At 34.3% G+C, this 26278-nt stretch overlaps 1 protein-coding gene across 1 annotated transcript in view; it reads right to left on the bottom strand.

Annotated features, from left to right (window-relative positions):
• Nucleotides 1-1154: 1154 nt before the first annotated feature.
• The window catches only part of Otogl (otogelin-like), a 128656-nt gene continuing 103532 nt past the window's right edge, over nucleotides 1155-26278 (bottom strand). Inside the window, exons 43-58 of the mRNA XM_005374364.1 lie at nucleotides 25966-26180; nucleotides 23042-23183; nucleotides 21990-22175; nucleotides 20407-20619; nucleotides 19853-19957; nucleotides 19489-19596; nucleotides 18124-18225; nucleotides 17683-17787; nucleotides 17558-17598; nucleotides 13745-13808; nucleotides 12517-12695; nucleotides 11967-12071; nucleotides 10616-10735; nucleotides 9116-9161; nucleotides 3552-3631; nucleotides 1155-2885 (exon numbers count right to left, since the gene is read on the bottom strand). Of these exons, the coding sequence (XP_005374421.1) occupies nucleotides 2685-2885; nucleotides 3552-3631; nucleotides 9116-9161; nucleotides 10616-10735; nucleotides 11967-12071; nucleotides 12517-12695; nucleotides 13745-13808; nucleotides 17558-17598; nucleotides 17683-17787; nucleotides 18124-18225; nucleotides 19489-19596; nucleotides 19853-19957; nucleotides 20407-20619; nucleotides 21990-22175; nucleotides 23042-23183; nucleotides 25966-26180 (2012 nt within the window). The 3' untranslated portion in view covers nucleotides 1155-2684. The remainder of the gene's footprint in view (nucleotides 2886-3551; nucleotides 3632-9115; nucleotides 9162-10615; nucleotides 10736-11966; nucleotides 12072-12516; nucleotides 12696-13744; nucleotides 13809-17557; nucleotides 17599-17682; nucleotides 17788-18123; nucleotides 18226-19488; nucleotides 19597-19852; nucleotides 19958-20406; nucleotides 20620-21989; nucleotides 22176-23041; nucleotides 23184-25965; nucleotides 26181-26278) is intronic.

Genomic DNA, 26278 nt, shown 5'->3' with positions numbered 1-26278 from the left:
TTTCTTTACAGATTTTTTTCTTTTTTGTTAAACTTATTAATCTTTTTTTTGTGGGCTTCTAGACATTGAGTTAGAAAAGAATGGCCATCCATCCCCACTCTGAGATTATAAAGAATTTTCCCCTCCTTTCTTTTAGAATTTTTACCTTGTTTTGCTTTTAAATATTGAAAAACACTGATTTAGATTTTATCTTAATGTCAGAGAATGTATAGATTCAAATGACTCTTTATCTAAGTGACTTCAATTGCCCCAGCACCATATAGAAACTCACTTGCAAATCTCTGCTGACTCAGGAGCTTCCTTTATCTTGTATCACATTCTAGCAAGTTTTGATATAACGTGAATCAGTGAAATAGGAGTTAAGGTTCTTTTAGGCACGAAGGACAGTGATCCCCAAATGGAGTCTGGAAGCCCAAAATGGAGTCTACTTAGTTACAACCTTCCAGAGATCTTAGAAAAGGATCTACCAGGTGTCCTTCACTTGCCTAAGACCTCCCTAGAGCATGATCAGCCAAGCCATTGGCTCAAGGGTGCATGAGTCCTGCATGGACCCTGCAGTCCTGCATAGACTGGACTTTTAAAAATATGTAGTCTCCTATAGGTTAGAGATCATACCGTTTACACAATGGACTGAGCTTGTGTCTAAATCCCTTGAAAACCTCTACACAAGGAGCCCTCATGGTTATCCTTCTCAGAATCCCTTCTGGCTAGTGGGAACTTTACTTCCCTGCCTTTGTATCTTTTACTTTCTTGCCCTTAAATGTTTTAAATAAATCTTTTTGTACCCTACCACCTCCTTTCTCAGTTTCACTCTTAAGTGTCATAGGACATGATGGGACGGCCATCTAAAATTTCTCATATGCATGACTAATTACAGTCTGCTTTCTTCCTAGAATACAAGCTGCATGAGGACAAGCACCACGTCTGTTTTGATTTGCCTGTGTCTCCTGGGTTTAGAATAGTGCCAGGTACGTGGCAGGACTTCAATACACATTTGTTATATTTGCTAGGCACTTACGAAGTTCCAGGGAAATGTTTCCCTTTTCTCTACAAAAAGAAGTAAAGATCATTTAATATTTTAATTTAACAACAAATATTTCACAAAGTAGAAATAAAAACAGATGACCATATACATTATATAGTATATTTGAGGTACATAATTTCTCTTAAGCAAAATGGTAATATTTTGAACAAAAATATTTAATTCAATCTATGTGTTAAGAATAAAAGATATTAATGTATTTACTTCTAAAGGAAATACACATTAAACACAAATGAGATAAATCATTTTTATATACAGTAGATACTGGGACTTTGAAGATGCAATAATCCCTTCACCCATTTTTAAGTAACCTTGGAGGTCCAAAATATTAGTAGGTTGCAATCTTTCTGGAAAGTACGATTTTGAAGTGGAAACATTAGTATGGGAAATCGAGTCACCTAGCTCATTAGGACTCAGGCATTTCTTTTTCAGTGTCATTTGTATTACTGATATTGAACTTTTTGATGTTTACAATTGCAGTAAATATAGCATGCTGTCTCTACGGTGGAAGAAAATTTTAACAATTATTTACTCAAAGTGGAAAACAATTTGGGAATTTGCAAAGATCTCAGGATATATTACTTGCAAATATCAGTGATCTGCTGTATTTAAAAACTACAGCATCCCATTGTAAAATTATTAATACATTCAGATAATTTTTTTTCACTCATTGACAAGCAGCATTAACATCAAAGTAGCTCTCAGCTTCAATAAGTATGTTAATACATCTTCAAAATCAGATGTCAACAAGACAGCAAGCAGCTACATAAATGTTAAATAGTAATAACATATTTAATAGTTTTAATGGCATAAAAATAAATATTCAAGATCTGCCTCCTATATTTATCAACCAATGCTGTATTTTCCTGCTACTTATTGAGAAAACTATTTACGTGTCTGGCATTTTTAAAACATCTTGAATTTCAAATCTTTAATTCTATCCAATGCAAACTAAAAATAAAAGATTCTATAGTAGACACTTTACTGCTCAAAATCAAACATAAGACTAGAATAAAAGAGATCTGGAATTTAAGTTAGTTAACGTAGTTTCACTATACTGTTACAATGGGTGAACTTGTACAAATCAGACAGCTTCTCTAGTTATTTACTAAACCCACCAAACAAGGATAATTTCCAGTAATATCCCATTCATTCATGTTTTAAGTAACCTAAAACTTTATAATTTTATGATCTGTATCTAGCTACAAAACTTAATGGCTAAATAGATGCCAAATTTTAACTCATCACATTTATCAACTAAAGAGTAGGTATTAAAGGGTATCTTAATTTGGACAGCTATGGCAGACTGAAAATCAAAAAATAAGTAGTGAGAAAAATTTAAGGAATTTTGAAAAATAGTCTTTTACTTGATAAAAAAAAAATCCAGATTTATCCCATGTTGCAATTATAACAATATTGCCGCTGAATAATGTGAAATAATTTGCTTCTCTAAAACAAAGCAATACATCCAATTTTGCCACTAAAGTGTATATATTTTATGCCAGCTGTTAAAGTGTCATATTCCAGTTGCTAAAAGCACATTATTCAACAGTCCACATTGGTTAAGGGCCTAAATAATAAGAACAAAGGTTAACTGTATTTCACATTATGATACTGGCCAAAGATCCTGGAGTTTGACAAGTTAGTTCCACTGGCACGTGCAGTCTATAGGTTCCTCCATAGTGTACATAATTTCAGTGCCATTTCCTGAGCAGAACAGAGGGATGGTCAAGTTACGTACTCCATTTTCACGACAGCACTTGCAGAATCTCAGGTGACTTTCAACATTGATGTTATATATGGTAGCTGAAGGGCATTTTCCATCACAAGAGGCAACATTTATCTGTCAGGAGAAATAAAAGAAAAAAATGTCATAAAATCTTAAAACATGAATACTATTTGATATTATTTGATTCTACTAGCAAATCAGATGAAAGCAAGACTTTCTTAATTATCACTTTAATCCTCAATTTTCTGCATATAAAAAACTGTGGAAATTACTACATTGCATTTTAACTCACATAAGCCAAAGGAATGTACTGGGGCGATGTCCAACATAGCAGTGCTGGTATAACTCAAAATATGAAATACACAAACATAACTAAAAAAATACATTGAATATATTAACCATAATCTCATAATTCTGTAGCCCTCTGTATTATATCCTGGCTTAAGTAGATTGCACAATTAGAGAACTCAGATTAAAGGGGCAAAGCCATAATTAGCACTGCTTGCATTGAGTGAAATTGCACATTTAAGAAACTAGATAGTCAAATATATTTAGATTTAATTTCCATCTCTCTGGATTATGATTATCATTAATCATTACTATGATTACTTATGCTAAGAATAATTCATATTTCTTCACAAACAGAGTATTTTAATATTATAATGTAGGAGTATGCTCAAAATTAAATATTATATGTTGGCATGTATGTATGTGTTGGTGGGACACACTTCTGAAAAAACAAATATTCTTCATGTAACAAATGATATTTTTTCTACTTACAGAGCTTTGGCTTACACAATCCTGTCTCCTTATGATGGATTTAATGATCACTTTCTGGCATATTCTTTCTTCCCTTTTGCCTGATGAAATATAGAATTTATTTACTCAACAAAAGACCCATCTAAAATTGTTCCTTAATTATATATATGAATATATATATAGATAAATTTAAAAGTTGCTGTGTACAATGTAATCCAGTATTAAAATATATTTATTACTCTATTCCTATATATTTTATGAATAATATTCATTTTGTCTTCTAAATAGATTCTTACACTTCCTAGCTTTATACTTATTCATTTGGACTATTTCTTATTGTCTTAAAATAATTATCATAAGTCAAAAATATCCCATTCATTTAATAATGCTTACATCAATCTGTGTGTGGTTTACATGTGCATGTAAAATATTTTGAATAAAACATGGTATGTATAAGAAAATATATAATAATACATAAAATAAAAATATATAGCATATAAAATATATAAAATAAGAATGTATAGTTGCAAATGGAGTACAACTCTGCCATAAAGAATGATGAAGGTGAGTTATTTGTAGGAATATAGACAGATCTTGAGACCATAACATGAAGTAACATAAATAAGACACAGGAGATAAAATATCACATAGTTTCTCCACTATGAGAAACTCCAAATATAAATAATTTAAAGAACAAAATACAGTAAAAAAATATATGAAACATGGAAGTAGACTCTGGAGATGAGAAGATGATCCAGGTAAGAAGGGAGAGGAGAGAGGAAAAGGAGGAATCCAAACTATCAAGGTGTGATATGTAGATGCACCAGTTCCCCAAAGTGCTGTAGTTATTAGGTATTGCAAACATATACTAATAAAAAATAAATTAAAAGTTTAAAGTCATGTGATTGCACTATGTATTAATATAGCATAATAAAAAAATGCAATTGCAGTTTTTATCAAACGTACTGAAACATATGGATAATTATACTTGATTTTATGTCCCTGCAATGCCCAATGAAAACCCTTTGTAATCTTTCCTACTACAGTAAAATCCACCTGTGCCTCGTAGATTATCACTTGATAACACATCTAAGAAAATGTACTCTACATTTCATGATAGTGGATGTATTTGCTGAGTCAGGATGCAAAAGACCAGGTCCTGACCTCGCTCAGTGACCAGCTGGCTTCCTCGCATTAGGAAAGTCATTGAATCATTCTGCTGAGTTCCTTGTGTGCAAAAAGTTAGAATTATATTTCCAATCTTCAAATTAGTGCAGTCATGTAATACTTATTTAAAATAAATTTTTATTTTTTTATTTTAAAAATAAAAGGAGGAAAAACATTAACAGACAGACAGCATTTTACAACATAGCAAAAGAACAGTACTGACAATATGGAGTTACAAACAAAGTGGTAGGGAATTAACAATGGTTGTTGTATTACATATTGATATCTTCAAAGTGGCTTCTCATGAAAACAGATATAGACATGCAATACTGATCAACCAAAGACTCATTGACAGTTTCTTTCAGCATAGAAATAGAAGACAGAAGAACAACCATGTTAACTATCCTATATATACATACATACAAAATTTCTCCTTTTTTCCCTTCTCTTTTCCCACATCCCAGTTGCCCTTTACTCTTGAGCGGTTTCCTATCATTTCACAGTGTCTATCACACCTCCGAGTTTAAATTAACTCTTTCAAGTTTTACACTAGTGAAACAATGCGGTGCTTGCACATGTATGTTTGATTTTTTTCACTTATGAGTATGGTCTCTAGTTATGACCATTTGCCTATAAAAGCCTCGAGTTTATCTTTCTTTACAGCTGAGTAATATTCCATTATATAAAAGTACCACAATTTTCTTATCCAGTCCTCTGTGGATGGACATTTCGGTTGCTTCCACAATTTAGCAATTACAAATTGTGCTGCTATGAACATAGGTGCACATATATCACCGTGATATGATGTTTTTAGAGCTTCTGGGAAAATACCCAGCAGGGGGATAGCTGGGTTGAATGGGACCTCTAGACCTAGTTTCCTGAGGAATCTCCAAACTGATTTCCACAGTGGTTTCACCAGTCTGCAATCCCACAAGCAGTGGAGAAGGGTTCCTATTTCTCCACAGCCTCGCCAGCATTTGTTATTGGTTGATTTCTTAATGCTAGCCATTCTTACTGGGGTAAGGTGGAATCTCAGTGTTGTTTTAATTTGCATTTCTCGAATGCCTAATGATGTTGAACATTTTCTCATATATTTATTTGCCATTTGTATCTCCTTGTCTGAGAAGTGTGTATTCATCTCCGCTGCCCATTTTTGGATTGGGTCTTTGAATTTGGAGGGGCTGATATAAAATAAATTTTTAAATGAAATCCCAACATGTGAAGTTGACACAGGTTGTTACTCTGGTTGAAAAAGAAATGGGTAGCCAAAATTGCTTGAAATATGACCTCCAATGGCTAAATTCAAGGTCACATGTCTGTGTTCATCCTACTTGACTTCTCAGAATCATTTGATCCAGTCCATCACTTTGACTTCCTTAATTCGCTTTGCTCCTCCTCAGTTTCCCACTCTGCTTTGTCCTCTTTTCTCTGACTGCTGTACTTTAGCACAGCCCATGACTCATGGCGATCTGTGGAGCACAGGCTGTTTTGTGCCTTATGCAGCTTTCATCCAAAAGTTAATTACCTCACGAGCCCATCTATTGCTATGCAAATCCAAGAAGAAAAAACAGTCAAGAAAGAAAGTACATCTACCATGACCTATAAGATGCCTCACCCTCTCTTTTCTATCATTTTCCTTCCCTCGTTTCCTGTGCTACAGCCACACTGGCGATTTCCTCTACTTTGAACCCTCCTCACTTCTTGTATGGCTTCCTCAGGACACTGAGACTCCATTCAACTAACTCCTCATCACAGAGGCAGTTTCTGAGCCCCTGCTTAAATTAGCAACCCAGCTAACGTCATTCCAAGTCTCTTATTCAATGCTATTTTCCTTTAAACTTCTCATCACTACCTTACACATCAGTGTGTATTTATGTCATTCTTCCCCTTTTCTTGATAATATGCACTGTGTGTTATATATTATTTCATTCAGTATTACAGTCTCAGTACCTACAGGGGTATCTGGCATATGTAGGCATCAAACAAACCCTGCTTGATAAGTCAGTTCATTCACTGAATGAAATTGAGACAGCATTCATCCATTCTTGGGGGAATTTCCTGTTACCAAGAGTCATTTCCTATTCATCTCTCAGAGTCTTTATTGCCACACATTTTCTATAGCACCTGTGATAGTATCCAACCTCTACAATCTCTCCAACACAGCTTGGTGACCCAGACCACAGAAAATGATTCCCTAACATCAAAGCAGAAATTACTTCACGTCTTTGCTTGTCAGATGGATTGTGATTGTTCTGCAGCTTCCAAAATTTGGAAGAGTTTCAAGACCCTGGGGTCAGGAAACTGACAAGCCTAAATCCATTACTGACTAATGAGATCAGTTTCTCAGAATCCTCCTGTTCCTCATCTGTGGAGGAAGCTCTGCCTCTCTCCTAGAACTGCTATGAGGATTGCTTGTGGTGCCTGTCGTCTGCAAGTCTCAACAGTGTCAATATGTGGCCTGAATAAATGATGGCTTATTAGGTTAGTTACACAGATCCTCCCCTGTCTGCCCTCACATAACCTAAACACACTCACTTTTCTAATAGCTAACACGGGGTTATAAAAACCACACTTTTAACACTGCAACCTGATTCCGTGCCTACATCTCACACTAGACTCAGAGGAAGCAGGAAGAACTAGAAGCAAAATTATAAAAAATTACAAACTTCTTTAGGTTCTAGAGCTAAATTCCACTCTGAGTTTGTGTTACAATGATTGCTTGATACACATTAATTTACATTTGTAGGGAATATGAATGAAAATTTGCTAATTTCTAATGAACATAAAAATTTTAACTAGTATATGTCTAAGATCACTAGTAATTAAAATGAATAAGTGCACAAGCATACATATCCACAAAATGAAAGCAATATAACTCTTATCAGTTGAATTTATCTTCCAAAAATATTTTAGAACATAAGAATGTGACTTTACTTGGAGACAAGGTCTTTACAGAGGTAATCAAGTGAAAAATCAGACCTTTAGGTGGTCTCTGCTTCACCGTGATTAGTGTCCTTATGGAAGAGAGACACTTAAAGGCAGACACACAAACCAGGAAAACCCCTTGCAAACATACAAACAGCCATCTACAGCCCTCACTGGAAACCAGCTCTCAACGTCTTTGTTTTGGATTCGCAGCCTCCAGATCTGAGACAATAAATTCCTTTAAGCCACTCACTTTATAGTACTTTGTCTAAGCTGCCCTGGAAATTAATACAATGATCTATTAGATATCAATATGTGTTGGAGTTCAATCAATATATGTGTTGGAGTTGGCTTTTCACACATCATTTAAATGAAATTTGGTCATGATAGCCCAGAATCACCAGCCACAAATGGTTTGACTTAGACCAATTACTTGACTTTTCATTGAACACCAGGGTATTTTCAGGACCAAATTAATTGGATGTCTATAAAGAATAAATATTGTATAGCAACCTTAGGAGAGGTCCTGATTTAGAAGCTGTTATTATGTCCAAGGGTATAAAGATATCATAATTATAGAGTATCACTATTTTAATATATTTTAATGTTCTACTCAGTAGGAATTTACAGCTCTAAATTGAAAAAACTACTCTCACATATTAAAGACAGAGTTAGTCCTTCAGGAAGATCAAAAATCTCATTTGAGAATATGACAACTTTTAACCTAAAATCCCAGGCCTATGTTATGCATTATTAATCTGAACTGTGTTGTGCCCTTTTGCCTAAAAGCATCTCTATAATATTTAAATTACTGTCTAAGCCAATTTTCCAAAACGTGTTATTTTTATATTGGCATAAATTCAAGCACTTTTTAAAGAAGAAAATGATAATATCAATATCTCTATTCTATTTCAATCGTTATTTGAGTCGCTATAAAATAAAACATAATTCAAAAATATAAAATATATTCACATAGCTTTAGTTATCATAATAACCATGAGAACTTTTACATTTAAGATGTGAACATAATTCATTAAAAAATATTTTCCAGAAGCACAGAACCACAGACTTAGTCAAAATAGTCTGGAAAGCACTGTACTCTATATGTCCTTACTGGAGTTTCATTGTCATTGTCACCATAACCTCCTCAAATTTGAGTAGTTCAGCATGTCCCAAGAAAATTTGACATTAGTGCACTTGCAAATAGAAAATTTATTAAAATCCCCTCCAATATCTACTGAGAAATGCCATGGTAAATTTCTAATAATGAAATTAAAATTTATCTAAATTAAAAGTATTTCATGTACACTACAGAAGATAAAAAGTAAGTCTCAAAATTATCAATGGTATGACACAAAACATTTAAATAATGTGCTTTATAAAATATATTTTCCTTTGCATCATGAAAATGGGATCTTAAAAGAAAATCACAATCGCCATGAGCAATCACATCCAGTCTATGAAGCTATTTTATGTAATGTATCCTCACTTACAGATCTTGCAGCAGCCTTCATTATAAAGCTTTACAATCCCTTCATTCTAGGAAAAGAGAAAGGAAATAAAGTTAAGAAATGTAGTGCCCCATGATTTTCTTTCACAATAGAAATATAAACCTAACTTTTCCAGTATCTTTACCCCATATCACAAAGGCTTCATAAGAAAAAGGTTGGACTTTAACCATTTCTAATAAAATTTTCATAAAAGCAGATATTTTGCTTAAGGCTGAATTCTTTCTACATTAATAACATGAAAAAGTGCAAATGATTGTGTTACCTAAAAATTCATGTCAGAGCTCCAAGTAAAGTTTTTTATCAAGAAAAAACAATAATAGCTATTTTTAATAGAAGTCATGGTTTTTCAACTTCTCAGAATTATCTATATTAGTTGATTAGACTGAGTTTCTGGATGTAATTAAATGTTGAAATAGTATAAATTTTTCTTTATTATTTTATAATTGAAGAGAATTCAATATCACAGGATGGCTCTTGTCTCAGGCTAAATTAATAAAATTTTATTGATTAACTGTTGGTATTCTGACAATAATTATTAATTCTTTTTCATCACTTGCTAATTGCAATTTAAATAAAGGAATAATTTATTCTATAAAATGAGTATAAAAAAGATGTTGTCTAGGTTTGTTTGCAGAGGTTAAATTCTATGACTAATGAAGTTATAGCTAGCTAGCTATCATTATTCAAAGGGTATATCTTGGGGTGAGGGGGATCCATGACACTATGCTATTTCTCTATACTTCTCTTTAGGGATTATTTTTGGCCAAATAAGTAAAACTATAAAGAACCTTTAAAAATAAAAAATGTGTCACTTTTAAAAATCTATTCTTCCAATAGACTCTACTCAACAGTTTAGAGAATTAGTAGAGCAAAACTAACATCGTACTCAGTTCTCCAGTGACCTGTGCTCAGAGAAACTAAAGTGATTGCCACTTCAGGAAGCATACATTAAAATTTTGAGCTGGGTATGGTGATACATGCCTGTAATCCCAGCACACAGGAGGCTGAGGTAAGAGGATTGCTTTGAGTTCGAGGCCAGCCTGGGCTACAAAGTGAGCTCAAGGCCAGCCTGAACTGCACAGTGAAACCCCATCTCAAAAACACAAAAGTAAAAATAAAAACTTGTCTAAGCAAAATAATAAAAAATCCTAAGCTCAATTGTTTCACTTATTAACCTATTTCCAAATGTAGTATATGGTGGCTGACCCAAGAATTTTTTAGGAATTTTTACATCTATATATAAAATCCTAGAGATAACAAGACATCCACAAAGAAACAATCAAATGTGGAGTGTCACATAGAACTCAAGATAACAAACTTAATAAACTAAGGAAACATTACAGAGCTTTTATTCATGCAAGAAAATAAAACTTTCACCAAGTTAAATGAGCCACAATGTAAATATGACCCCATAAAGTATTAAAAGTATAATTTTTAAATAAAGTCAATACAGAATTTTCTTAGATAAGACAAAATACAAACCATTTTGCATTCAGTCTCATTGAAAGGGGGACAGACCATACTATAGTTCAGAATCATGGCCCCTTCCTCAGTCTTAACGCACTCATATGTGGTGCAGTTATAGTGCCAGGTGCTCCCCTCCTACAAATAAAAGCAAAAGTTACTGCTTCATAGGATAAAATATGCTGCTTCTTAAGTAGACTAATTAGAACCCTATTGAATCATATTCAAATCAAGATGTAGAAAGCTTCTTGTGTCATAAATGTTACAGAGGGAAAAAGTCCTCAAGTTTATCAAAAATTAAAATGCATATATACCCATTATGTGTGCTTAATACATGTATTTGGTCCCATGATAGAGCTGAGATATAAATGTGAATTAAAGCAATGGTGGAAAGGAGAAAATTGGTATTTTTTTCTACTATGAAATTAATTATCTAATTTTGACTTGTGCCAAAGGCCTTTTTCTAACATTTGTACACTAATTTGAAACAAATCAAACCACTTTTTCCCTCTTTCTTGAGATTTGGTTATCTTTCAATATTATGCCTACCACCAGGAAATTTTCTAAATATTTTGATAAGAGTGCTGATTGGTGTATGATTCTAATTCTGTACACCTTATAGTTATTTTAAAGTCTGTCTTATTCCTTTAAGAAATGTTCATGTATAACTTTTTTCATTCCTGATTTCAGCATTTCTATTTAGAAATAAAATTAGCCTAAATAATTATCACATAGAGATTATTACATAATTATTTGGCTACCTCAACTGGAAATGATCTATAAATGCAAGTATCAAAGAAGATAAACTGTTCAAATTCACAAAACACAGTAAAATCTAATTTATCTGGAATTAAAAATTGGCAGTTCCATAAATTATTGAGGGGTTCTTCAGTTTTTTGGTTTTTTTGAGACAGGGTCTCACTGTATAGTTCAAGCTGCCCATGAACTCATTGTGTGGCTGAGGCTGGTCTGAAGCTTGTAGCAATCCTCCCACCTCAGACTCCCTATGCTGGGATTACAGGTATGCACCACCACACCTGTCTTGATTTTTCTATTGTAATAACTAAAAATAGGGACTTTCCACAACCCATTTCTTACATTTGGGGAAAAAAGTTAAAATCTATACTGAAAATTAGTTTGGGAAAACATATAAATGTGTTTTCTACAACAAAAATTATCAAATACCTTAATGTGTGTTGTATGTTATAACTGTTCTGTTATGAATATGTTTATTATATGTGTAGATGTGTTTAGATTTGTGTTTGTCTCAGATTTTTCCAAGTTGATTAAATCAAGATTATCATCTTTAGATAGCACCACAGAGAGGTCTTCTCCAAGGAATGCATCTTAGGAAACAAAAGAATCATACCGCATATATAACTGATGTTCCATTTTCCATATGAAATTTACAGGATACATTTTTACAGGTACCACAACAATCATAATCACTTGGAGATGGAGTATATACCTGGTGCTGCATATAATGACAATACATTGAATTGGCCACAGAACAAAACCAATATTTTAATGGATTACTTCTGAAGGCATTTCATACATAACTATGCATTCTCTCCAAACAGCTGTAAGTATTTCTAAGATTGAATTTAAGGAGTTTCAAATAATAATTACTTTATATGGCCATAATAGACTCACAGTAGATGTTAATTTTTACATATAAAGATTCATAAAGTTGGTGTAACAACGTCAGGCAAGCTGTTGAGATATAAATAATAAAGTCCTGAAGCTCAAGCTCATCCTAAGAAAGTGGAAATATACAATAAACAAATAGAAAATAGTAGACTGTGAAAGAACTATTCAAGTTTATATTTTCATCTCAGGGGTATTTACTAGTCCAGATTAGCAGCTGCTAAATGTAGATGCTGTCACTCTCATCAGAAGAATTTATAAAGAATACTTACAACATCACAAGTTTTTGAACAATTCACCACTGTAAAATTCAAAGTGTGAAAGCCTGTATGATTATCTTTTCCTTCCAGACACTCTATTGTATAACAAAAGTCCCCTTCCAAATCCTTTATCATAGATTGTCCAGGATTCAACACTGATACTTCTTGAAATACACACACATCATCCTTTTCTAAAAGAAAAATGCCAACAAGAAAACTCAATATTGAGTTTAATATCACTCAGTCAATGGAATTTATACATAAGCCTATGTTTTCATTGAGTTGTGCCAGTTTTGAAATAAAATAAAAGCTTTATTTACACACTGATAATAACCCAAATGTTTACTTTATAATGAATGTAGTACATTTATCCTTTAACATGTAATAAAATTTACCTCTAAATCAATTGTTCTAACCTCCTCCAAAAACTATATTTTATTACAGGTTCTAGAGAGAGGCAATCTCGGGAAAATAGGCAAAATACTTGCTGATCCTTTTTCGGGACAGAACATGACCAGTTGAAGGAAGAAGTGGATGGAAGCAAAATCTAACTCAATTGTAGTAGGTCTCTTCATGACAGGATGTTTCACATTTCATCATTTTAATTATCATTTTTAGGGAAATAATTTAAGTTTTTAGTGTTGTAAACAGCCATATAAAATCATAGTTCATGGAGATAACTGATTTAATGCACTATTATATTGTTACCAGTAGCATACTACAGTAGGCTAAGATGGCGGTGAATCAGAAGATTTATGACTCTCCCACACTGAACTTGGAACCGTCTCTCACAGAAAAACACAAAAATTTTAAGCCATTAAACAAAGGTTTCACTTTCTATTAACCCACTAATACTTGATATGAAGGATCATTATTTTATGGATAAATCAACTGTATTTATGATTTACAATGTTAACATCAATAATAACAAACAGACAAATAAACCCTTGTACATACACATATTAGCTATTTTAAAAATTAAATAGAGACATTAAAAAGAATGCCTTCATCAGTTTTAAAATTCTGTTAAACCTCTGAAAAATGTCATTTTTTGGTCCCATTATCAAATTTTTCACAACCTTATGAGGTATTATAAAAGAAAAGTAGTAGTATAGTTTTATGTAAATATTGATGGTTGGCTTAATGTTTATATCATTCAAAACCAGTCTGAATTAATTAATAGTGAATAACAGATAACAATATATTCATTTATTACTTAAAAGTTTTAAAATATAGTTACCACAAAGATATTGTACACATCCACAGTCACTCTGAAAGTCTTTGTCTACTGTAGTAAATTCTCCCTATTAGAAAGAAATAATTTTTATATAGCTTATTATGGTAATTGTAAAAAATACATATTATAATATCTCATATGTTCCTTTCCATATAGCTAGCCACATGTTAAGAAGGTCCTTAACAAGTATTTTAGTGAATAGTCTTGCTTAACCGACATTCACCAGTTAGTAACTCCAGGGGGAGAAATTCACAATAAAAAACTGTGGATCACACAATCTCTTTAAATTTAATTTCCTTATCTATTAAATGAAAGACGAGTAAATGTTCCTCAACATCCGCCTTAATTTAAAAATGATATTGTTAGACTTTGAGCTTCTAGGGAAATTGGAAATAAAAGAATGCTTCGCCACCCTTGGAAACTTTGTAGGGTGGAAATGTTCTTGATCTGCTCTACAGTGGCAGCCCCAGCCTTTGATGTCTATTTCCAACCCAGGCTATCATACCGTGAAGAACGGGAGAAAGGTCTACCACAGTGGTTAGTAGCAGAGACCCAAGAACAGGATTACAATGTGCCATATTTTAACTCTGCTCTTTACTAGTTACGTAGAGTAAATTTCTTAATCCAATCTCCACCTCACTATAAAATACAGGTAATTGTCTACCACTTAAGATTATTGAGAAAAAGAAATAGGTCCATGTTTATAAAGAGCTTAGAATGGGCTCGGCACACAAAATATACAGTATGACCTTTAGCTGGTCATAAATTGTTATGACCAATGCTCACACCTTGCCCTGATGAGTTTGGTATAGATTCCACTGAGCAAGTGCTGGAGCAGACCTAATTTTTTAAGAATTGTGTGTTAAAAATCAGTTTTTCCTGGATGGCTTTGATTTTCATATCATATCAGTGATAACATGAATTTAACTCTTGACAAAAACTGTTGAAGTAAATCCAAGTAACATACTATATAAGAGGCACTTTCCCCTGTAAGCTAATATCTTACTGTTTACAGTGCTTTATAAATTGTAGTATAAACATTAATTCATTTGACATTTTTATGATTCAGTCAATAGACACTTCCAGTGGGGTTGGAAATAAAATATTCTAACCGAGTTTTAAAATGATAACAATAACACTTCTGCCCGTGCACAAGCTACTCCAAAGATGAAATAAGCAAAGATGTGGTTAGTACTCTTTTCCATTGCTTACCCATATGTTTTTTAAACAGCTAAAGTCACAATACTCACTACTGCCTCTCAACCATAAATTAAAATCTATTCTTTCCTTCTATGCTTCTTTGTTTTGAGAGTTTATCAATAATTTAGTTAAGTTTTTATTCTAACAAATACCTGAGTCCACCTACAGGAATTGATTTGAGTATTTATTAGAATACTTCATATGACATCAAATATGACATTTTTACTCCCATGTAATCATCATTGTCCTTTAAACTTAGTAAAATTAACTTAGGTTGTTTCTAATTTTTGCAGTTATTATATTTGAGCACAAGTTTCTGTGTGGACCTCTGTCTCCTTTCTTGTGTGTATACCTAGGAAGGGAATTCCTGGGCCATGTGGTAACTCTTGCATCAACCCTTTAAGTAACTACCCAGCTGTTTTGGAAAGCAGCTACATTGTTTTACATTGTTACCAACATTGTGCGAGTAGTGTACTTTCTCCACATCCTCCGCAACGTGTGCTACAATTGGACTTGTTAGTGGAAATGAAGTAATCTCTCATTGAAGTTTAGGTTTGCATTTAACTGGTGGCTAATGATGTTAAGTATTTTTCCTCCTGTTATTGACCATCTATGTCTCTTTTGGATTACTATCTAGCTATGTTCATACAGTGAAGTATTATTCAACAATAAAAAGTAATGAAGTAATAATGCATGTTACAACATAGATAAACTTTGAAAACCTTATGCTAGCAGAAAGAATCTATACACAAGACTACATACTATGATTCGGACTTTATGAAGTATTCAGCATCTATAAATCTATGCAAAAAAGCAAACTAAAGTGCTAGTTTCTAATGTCTGGGGAGTGTTCACGGACATGAGTGTTTCTAACAGAAACAGGGCTTGTTTTTGGAGCGATTAAGTCATTCTAAGTTGATTGTGTTATGGTAACACAATTCTTTGCACATGCTAACAACCACTGAATTGTATATTTTAAAGGTCAGATGGGCGGAGCATGTGGTACAAGCTTGTAATTCCAGAACTCTGAGGGGCCGAGGCAAGAGGTTGGCAAGTTCAAGCCCAGCCTGAGGAACTTAGTAGACTTGGTGAGACCCTGTCTCAAAATGAAAAACTATAAAACGCTTAGAGATGTAACTCAGTGCAGAGGCCCTGGTTCAGTGCCCTGTACCATCATAAAAGGCTGAATTGCATGGTATGTGAGTTATATTTCACTGAAGTTATTTTTTAAAAATACATTCATTAGGTTGAGATACATTTATTGTCTATGAGAATAAACTGAATATCACCTCATAGCCACTGAAACAAACATCTAGGCACAGCTGGAGAAAGGTAAGACTAAAAACAGAAACAAGGCAGGCTCATATTTGCTTTTGTTCTTGCTTCACATTGTGTCTTGCTTGTATTTTGTAAGGAAAATGAAAGAGTTATGGAAAAATTTAAAAGCTACAAAATAAAAAGTAGGAACATACACCCTTACACAGAAAAGCAATCTTCGCTTTGAGTCCTGAAAAGCTCAGTCATTTACTATCTTGGATTTCAACTTCCCTACTTATGAAATGAGCTAAAATATTTACTTTGTGAGATGTTGAAAATATTTTAAGCATGCTGTGTAAACTATAAGGATCTGAGAAATATATGACATCACAATTCCACTCTTATGTGGTTGTGCTGATAGGACACACAGGAGCAAATGAAAGAATTTCTACTGAAGTTAGCTATAAGCTTTAACATCTGTATAAATCACAGATGATAACACTTTTCATTCAAACTATATCTGAATGCATGCTTTTTAAAATAAACTGTGGCATGCCAAGAGAAATTCTGTTACATTAAAAAGTGCCTCATTTATTCTCCAGAATATACTTTTGGTCTGGAGAGTCTAAATAAGCTCTCTGAGAATATACATTACTTGAGAAGGAAAAGAAAAATGAAAATCTCTGTGAAAGAAAACTTGTCTTCTCCAATATTACCTTTCCTTATAGATATATTATGAAGGTAAATATTTAAAGAAAATAAAGACGTGTAGCCATTGGATATATTACTAAATAAGTAACACAATAGTCATAATTATTATTTTAAAAATTAAATCTTTGAAATTTCTATAAGGTTTACTTGTTCATAAATAATACTTAGGAAGATACAAGCAGTTATATATGGATATCTGTCCTTCCCTACAAAATATGTATTACTAGTACACTTTCCTAAAGAATCATGACCATACCTTGGAACATTGAAAGAATATTTTTCAATGTTATGTTTCATTTTAAGACCTATGACCAGGGCTGGGGATGTAGCTCAGGGGCACAAGTGCCTGCCTAGCAATCGCAAGGTCCTGAGTTCAGTCCCAGTATCAAGACCTGTGATCTTCAGTAGATATAAGATTAATAGATATAGTCACTGATTAGAAAAACAATGTATTATACTTTTCTCTCTAGAGTAAAATATAAAAAGTTAATTATTCTGCAATATCAGATCCAAATTATTTTAATGTATTTCAGTACAGTTTAATGAGGATAATTCCATTCACTCTGAGGAATTCAGAAATGGAAAAGATAAAGGAAGAATAAACCAATTGAAATAATAAGAAAAGTTCAGCAAAATATGTGTTCTTACCACTTCACAAGTTGGTACAACAAGGTTTCCACAGTTACACTCTAAAAGGCAAAAATTAACATATTTACATTGGTCAAAATACATCAATTTATTGCAATAAAACCTTCAAATATGAAATGAGTTACCACATCGCCATGTTGGACAACATTGACCGGATACATTTTCCTTCACAAGATACGTATCTTCTGCACAGTTGAGCAGTGGTACAGGGCACAGATTTGGCTCGCAGACTAGAATGAGAAATCACACAGGTAAAAATAAACTGCATTTCCTTGCTGTATCTCATGACCATCATTTAGTTTGCTGCCATTCCTGATGCTCCAGATGGACTCTCAGCTCCCCAAGGGTGGCTCTCTCACTATGAAATTGCCACATGTTGATGAGGATTAAAAATTACTCATGACTCTTAAAGTGGCCCAGCAATAACAGTAATGCTAGGACATCTCATCAAATAAAGAGCCCTGGAGGAGGTCTGATACAACTATGCATTAAGCTTCTTGAACATCTAAATATTTTGATCGTTTCTGACACATCTAAACACTTTAAATTAGTTAAACTACACTTACCACAGTAATAATGAGGACAGCAGAAATGTGTGGTATTAAGATCCACCGTGAGAAATTCCCCATCCATACATACTGGAATAGGTTCAGTGCAAGATTCACAAACTAAAGTTGAAACAAAAAGTCAAAAGTCACGAGGGAGCTAAAAGCAAATCAAGTATTAGCTCAGATTACCATGCACAAATCAAATAAAAATTTTTAAAAATTATGTTTCATAAAATTGGAAACAAAAAAGGCACTTTAGTTATAAAACAATAATGCTGCCTGAATATATTGCTTTGTTTTTAAGCACAGTGACCTTTACAATCGCATCGTCCTCCTTAACCGGCTACCCTTGATTATTCCAATTTATGGATAAACAATGTTGTAAGTGCTTCCTTTGAGCAGTTCGGTATCTCTCTCAACTTTGATAACTCTTTGGATAACCTTGAAAAATACCCTAACTACAATGAAGCTACTGTCAATAAAGCTGTCTCAACAGACCACTGTATAAGAACAACCTCTATTAGCCTATTCAAACTCTTTTTCAATGTAATTTGAATCATAGAGGAACACCAGGCCAAGAAGCAGATGGAACTGCCTCACTCATTAATGACCTTCATCTAGAGCGGCTGGTTTCTCTTCTGCCCCGAGTTTGGCTGTTTCGATTACTACTGAACCCCTAGGTAGCCCCTATTTCATACAATAATGAGTTGTGTTTCATTTCATCAGAATCCATCAGTTTTTTTCCACTTTTGGTCCAAGAATCTTATCTGATTGAAAGAGATATATTCTGATTTTTATAGGTACATCTGAAATTTCTGTTAACCACTAAACTTTGATATGATCATTCATTAGAGTGGGAGAATAGACAATGATATTTTGCAGTGCCCAGTTCATCAAATGTAGAATATTTAGTTCGACCTATTTCTTAGATGCCTTTGTTTCTATGGTTCTCTTTCAAGATCATCATAGCGCTCACACAGGATACACACAAGATGACGCTCTCAGGAGGTCCCATACTTTCTCAGCACAGTCCATCCCTCTAGTTTATTCTTTAAACAAAGCCTATGGTAAATCCCCCACTCCACCAAAACCACTATGTATTTGCTTTATTAAAGAAAGCAAACTTGATTTTACTATCGTGATTGTGTTCAGACAGAGACAGAGGGACAGAGAGCAGTAGAGACATACAGCGCTAGTTGATAGAGGAAGGTGTTAAAAGTCATTTAAAATGGTGTACTTTCTTTTCTACTATTCTCTTTCCATTTAATCCCTATAAGTGTAACATCAGAATAGTGGTTAACATCAACTGCATGGAATTCACAACCAAGAGAGCTTCACTAGGTCACTCCTGGTTTTCATTGCAAGTACCTCCAGAATACCCACCACAGAAAGGAGAAAAACAGCAAGGTTCTTCCTGTTGAACTTGAATCATGAATTGATCTTCTCTACATCCTGGTGTTGAAATATTGGGGCATTTGACCGGGTCACATTCTGCAGAAACAAATTTACTTGAAAATTTGTTGGAGTGAGAAAATAAAAGCAAAATACTTGAAATAGTATTGGTTAGTTCCCTAAATTCAATGATAATGAACCTAAAGATCTTCACGTTACTGGAATATATAGAAAAGAGAACTGCAGAATCTTTTAAATATAAGTAATTTCTTTGAAGAAACAGATAAGGGTAATCTAAACTACTAGCCTGAATGAGCAACAAACCTCACTCATATTTCCTAGCTAAGGAACTCACCACATTTGTATTTTGGACAGCAAGAAAGAAAGCTATAACCAACAGTCAATTTTTGACTCTCTGCACATGTTGGAATGGTAGCGTCACATAAAGTCATGTCACATCCTAGAAGTAAGAAACAGAATATTAAAACACTAGTGAACATAACTAAAATCTTGTGCTGCTAATTCAAAGCAGAGAAATGGCTCACACTAAATATGTTTTACCCCACAATTAAATCCATCCAGCTCATAAAATAAACTAAATGTGAAAACATCGAAGCTTTAAGGTTTTGCTGGCATTCTCTTTCACCCTTCTGTTGTGAGTCAAAGATGTCCAGACCCTTCCTCTTGTCACATACTGTTGGAAATTATTAATTGCTAACAGCAAGAGGATCTTATGTGTTTTTGCATAATTTGCTTTGAAGAAATGACACTTATGGAAGTACTTCACTGTTACCACAACCCTTGGATGTCCTTTTTAAACCATATAGCATGCACTCCCCCTTTTTCGCAAAGAATATCAACGTGTTTTATGACATTAACTGAGTAGGAGGCCTCAGCCCATATACACACCACAAATTTCCTTTTCACAACAGGTCAGCTTATCAGTGATGCCCATGACAACTTCAGCTTCTCGTTCACAAACGGGTGAGGGCTCCTCTTCACAGTCAGGCTCTATAGGAATAATGCTTCCATTCTCCAAGCATTTGTACAGGGCACATTCATCAATGCCCCCATTCCAAATCTCCCCGGAAGCGCGGGGTTCATCGTCACTATCAGTGCAGGCTTTAAAAAATCAGTAATGTTATCTCACTCATAATCTAGGCACCAACATAAAGCAAGCTGTGATGCAGTGACACCAGATCATGACTTGGTCCAGCAACATAGATGACCTGTCCCAAATCTATCATTTCTTAGGTTCCTTCTTGCTTTAATCAGCTATTAGATTACATTTTTAAAGAGTCACTTAGTCCACAGAAAATATTTTTCCTTTCTACAAATATCTCTGCTATAAGTAGAATGATATTTAAATTGTTTTTGATGGGCTTAAAGTCTTGTAGATACAATTTATTGAGTTCAAACGAACTCAGATGTACAAATTTAAATTAGTTTTAAAATATTAACTGTTAAAAATGAGTGGTATTGTAAAACAAAGTAGTCGCTTCCTGATAGTAACTTTCATAGCATATTAAAATTCAAAACATTTCCACTTTAAAGTCTAAAACTGGGAAGTAGGCCATCAGTTAAAACAGAACTCAGTTATATATAGAAATTTTATTTTATAATAAATATGGTCTGTTAGTGGTTCTTTAAAGGAACAATGAAGATACATGTAGTTAGAATCATATCCTCACCTCCAATGAATTTCTCTTGCAACGCACTATTTACTAGTAAGCCAAAATCACAGATGTTGAAAAAACAAATATAAGATTGCCAGTATGTTCCTAGGTTTTCTGAAGACACTTTACCGGCAATCAAAAGCTTGTCCCTGAAACTGCATACATGTGCTTTACTGCTACTTGCGTTGCTCTTTCACAGTAGCTAATTCCCTCTGCTGGCCATAATTAAGAACCCATGACTGGAACCCATTCTGTGCTACTATTTTTTTTTTTTCAGCCTTCACATGGAAAACATGTGTTTAAAAAATGGTTAGAAAATGAAAGTAGAAAAATTAAATGCTTTCCCCCAGATGATAACACTTGCTGTCATTTTTGAGTGCCTATATTGTCAAGGCACTGTTTTAAATGACAAATTATTTTATTTGATGCATCTCCACACTAACTTTATAGATTAATAGATACTATCATTTCCCCCATCTCACAGTTGCATAACCTAAAGCTCATAGAGTTAAAAGCAAACCATTAATACAAGGAAAACTGGAATTTAAATTCTCTCACAGCCTACATTTTTAATTCTTGATTTGCCATGGCTGTTCCTAGTTACAATACATAGGTAAGGATTGAAACAAGCCATCACCAGAGCTCCTAGTTTTGTTCACTTCAATTGGGAACATGTTAAACAGACTAAATCACAAGCTGATTTTCTTTCAGATAACTAGGTTATCTTTGGCCAATCCTTCTCAGCATATCTTTTGAATATCTAAGAAGTTTTTGTTTGCCAGATCACAAGAAATCAGTCGGCATGCTCCTTCTTACCACATTTTCTCTCTGGAATGCACTGGGTCTTATCTGGCCGCTGAAGAATAGTTCCATTTTTGCACACACAGTCTTCTCTTAAATTTGAACATGGCGAGTATCCGTAGTGCCATTTGTTCAGGCATGTTCTTGCTTCACAAGGGCGCACACAGGGTTGATATTCCTTCCCCTCGGGACAATTTAGAGCTGAAAACAAGCGAGGACAGAAAGCATTAAGGACAAAAGGAACCCATTTGAATTCTGATCAAAGAAAAAGTGGTTAGCTGTCTTTCTGTAAATACACTTTGCAAATTTTAGTCTCTTCAAAGTGCACGTTCACTTACGATATAAGTGTAGTTACCATATAACTGTAAATGGGAAGCAAAACCATCAATGGATACTTTTTGGACTCTTATGGGTGTCCAGCGTATCAGATGTTATGACTGAAAAAGTATATGTCAAACAAATTCAACCGTGGGGCAGCTTATGTCTCGCTCATGTAAATATACAGTCTGCTCTGACAAAGTTACTGCTTTGTGCAGGGAAAAGAGATATATCCTGACTCAAAATAATGTGAAAACACTTTAAATATTTTATTCAACCAAGACATAAACAAGAAAAATGCATGTTCAGATTCAGCCTTTCACTGCCAGAAGAAATGTATTGCTGAGCAGTTTCTAAGTGATGTTTTAGAAAATTCTTGTTGATTTTCACTGATCTTTAAAAGTCACACTGTTAAAAAATGAATATTCAGCCCATGGGTAGTATAAATTGGTACAATTTGACAGTGCCTAGTGAAATTGAAGATGGCATACATTCCAGATGAACCAGCAGGGCTGTTCTTGAATAATTATCAACTCAGGAAGGAGGACTGGGGGACAGGAATAGGAGAAGGGCACACAGGAACTTTATGTATAACTTTTTATTTCTGAAATTAGGTGATGTACTTGTGCTTATGATCTATTATTTTTCTACACATTTGATTCTTAATAAAGCATTATGTGATTAAAATGAAAAGGAGAAGCAAGTAAATGTAACGATTGAGAAGTATTATTCAGTTAATAGTTACTTACAGCAGTAATCAGGAGTTCTCCACTGAATACAGATGTCAAACTTGTTGCACAGAGCAGCATACGCAGAGAGTGCATCACATTCATACTTCCAAAAATAGGTATAATTGATCCACATCTTTTCACAAAAGTCCTTTGGTGAAACCTAGAGATGCATTTTGCCTTGGGATAAGTTACATTGTTTTCTTTTACTTATTTCTTCTTTTCTTTTTTGTTTTTTTTGTTTTTGAGACAGGGTCTCATTGTGTATTTCAAACTGCCCTTGAACTCACAATGTATGTAGCCCAGGCTGACTTCAAACTCAGTGTGATCCGTGCTGGGATTACAAGTGTGTGTCACCATACCTGGCTGATATTCTAATTTTTTAAAGACTTTGAACTACAATATTTGGAAAATCAAAGGGCAGCAAATTAATATTCATTATAGTTCCTCTCAGACCTCAGATTTTCAAAATCCATACAATAGATATCATCTCTGAACTTATAATGTATTTCAATACATTTTAAATAACATAACTATTATAGGTCTTTCAGTAAAGATGGAAAAGAAGCAGAGCATGTCAGGCTCAGCAAAAATTTATATCTGATACTATGATTTGGGTTACAATCGTCCCTTCTATATAATGAGCGAGAGTTCAATCTGTTATAAATAAAATGGAAAGCTTCCAAAGCATTCTCTACACTATGGTACACTATCACCCGCTAAAACAATTTATAAATATTTCTCAAAAAACTGTATTAAAATTGCATGTTGGTCACATAAGTTATAATTTGGCATGCTTCAATTTAGAGACTCATTTTTGTCCTACCAACTATACTCCATTTTGCTCTAGAGACAACCTGAAATTGGAATAATTTAATTTCTACATCTACTCCAACTTGTCTCTCCACTCACTCAGTGTGCAAGCGTGTACATATCGATGCAAAATTCTAGGCTCTCCTCTCCCCAGACCAACTGCTTCTCTAGGGGCCTACACTGGGGCTATCTGTAAGGAGGGAAGAGAAGTCCACTTAGAGGACAGATGGCTTCTTCACGTCTCCCTCACAGGATGTGCACGTGGTCCCTTTTCTGTTCCTGGTCATGCCCAGTCTTGCCCTAGAAAGCAATTATACCATTTCTGGTCCCTGTATGGTTCTAAGTGTGTCTTCCTTGGCTTTGCTGAATGACTGAAACAGGCATACTCTAACACCCGTTGCTCTTCCACATGGGAGAAGCACAGATAATGTAGTTTTCTGTTTGTTTGTTTTTTGGTTTTTCTCCGGTACCAGGAACCGAACTCACGACCTTGCGCTTGCCAGGCAGGCGCTTTGCCGCTGAGCTAAATCCCCAGCCCCAGTAGTTTTCTGGAGAATGTTGTTTTGAGCCAGTTTTAATGTCACAGCGAGACGTCTTTTATTTAGTCTACCTTCTTAAACAGCCAGTTAAATCAACACACTTGTCTTTTATTCTATGTGGAAAAATTATCTACCCTAACTATAAGAACACAGGTTGTATCTTCACCCAACTAAACTAGTTTTTATCTGTGTAGCAGATCAAGTTTTTAGAAAATATTCTTAGATAATTAGAAATTTGTGTGAATGCTCAATTCTTCCTAAATGTCTAAATTTCAGGTGTCCTTTCTTTTGCCATCAAATTCACTAGGAAAATCCTAAGAGAAAAAGCTGACACTGTCACAAGCTAAATGATACCCTGGGCTGCCTCACTGTGCTTTGAATGGTCAAAGGTGAAAAGTTTGCCCATGGAGTCAACCTTCTGAGTTCCCAGTTAAATATCCAATTTTCAGAATTTGTGGTACTTTAAAAAATGGTCAAAATGACAACAAAACACATTAAAATGTTTTTGCTTTTTATTTTTGCATGCCTGCATTTTTTAAATGTTTTAATAGTGAAGGGTTCTTTTCCTCCAAATCTCAAAGTAAATTGAACCTCCAGAAGGATAGGATGAACTCTTCACCTCTTCCCTCAAGGAACTTGCAGGGCAGGCTGACAGCAGAGGCTACACTTCCCCAGCTAGCATGGAAGACTCCCAGTGATCTCCCTCCTGATGTGAGAACGCTCTCACTGTGCTTTTTATCCTCTTCTCCTCCACGTAGGTTGTAGCACTCTGCTTCAGTATTTTCCTGCATGGCCTTTTACACCAAGTATTGTCTTGCAAGTATTTTTTTTCTCTGTTTGTATCTTCCTTCCTCATCCTGTCTCCTGGAAAAATCATTCTTCCTCTAAAACAGTTTGACCCTTAGTCTTGGTGACCTCTTTTCCAAAGCTGGGCTGTTATGCACCTCCTTAATGTATACTACAGTATATCTGTTCTGACTTTCTTACATCTACATTCCTTGAGGTCTTGTTCCAATATCACAGAAGCCTAACAAAGTATCTCCTGTGCACCAAATAATCATTAACCTTCAGTTAAATAATTCATGATATCCTGTTTGTCCTTTGCCTCTTCTACTGGATCATTTTTAAATGACATCTATTATTTAATATACATACTAATCATTTGAACTGCAAACATCAGAAAATAACAAAAATTAATTAAATTGAATATGTGGCAGATGCTCACAAAAGTATACACCCAAGAAGTCAGGGTCAGAAGGAAATGTTAGAGAATTCAGAGCTTTGGTTTCTATGCTAGATTATCATGTATCATTGATCTCTTTCTCTTGGAGGCATTTCTTCAGAGGAAAGAATTGAATTTTTGAAAGCTGTAGATATGCTTCTAACCAAACATGGGAGGATAAAAGATAATTATCCTGTCTCTGAAAAATCTATAAACAGTATGCAGTTGAGAATTCTGAAACACACTGACAGAAGGTTTGTAGATAAACTGTTCTCAGCAGAAACACATCAGGGCAAGAACGAGAATTTACTGGCTTTTGTTCCCAGCCTGTCCCACATGACAGCTCTTATTTAAGGTTGCCTTTGACTTACTTTCTCATGACATGGAATGAAAGCCTCTCTATTTAGCAACTCAATGCAGTGGCTGCAATCATGCTCGGTACAGTTCCTAACAGGCCTTCTCATTGTTACTTCAAAGGTTTTCTCGATTTCCCAGCTCTCAATAAATAATCCTATGTCTTCCATATTTGTAATAATCGTGCCATTTCGCATCCGTAGGTCATCCTCAGGATCTTCATTGCAAATTCCTACAAAGAATATGAGACATTTAAAAGCAAAAATGTTTCATTCAAGTCAAATATAAGCAGCACAACTAAGTCAGCTTAGTATTTGATTTTTAGTGGAT

This window comes from Chinchilla lanigera, unplaced genomic scaffold, assembly GCF_000276665.1.
Source record: "Chinchilla lanigera isolate Chin_1 unplaced genomic scaffold, ChiLan1.0 scaffold00004, whole genome shotgun sequence".
Classification (NCBI taxonomy): domain Eukaryota; kingdom Metazoa; phylum Chordata; class Mammalia; order Rodentia; family Chinchillidae; genus Chinchilla; species Chinchilla lanigera.
Note: the sequence above shows the minus strand (reverse complement) of the source record. Positions and strands in the feature narration are given on the sequence as shown.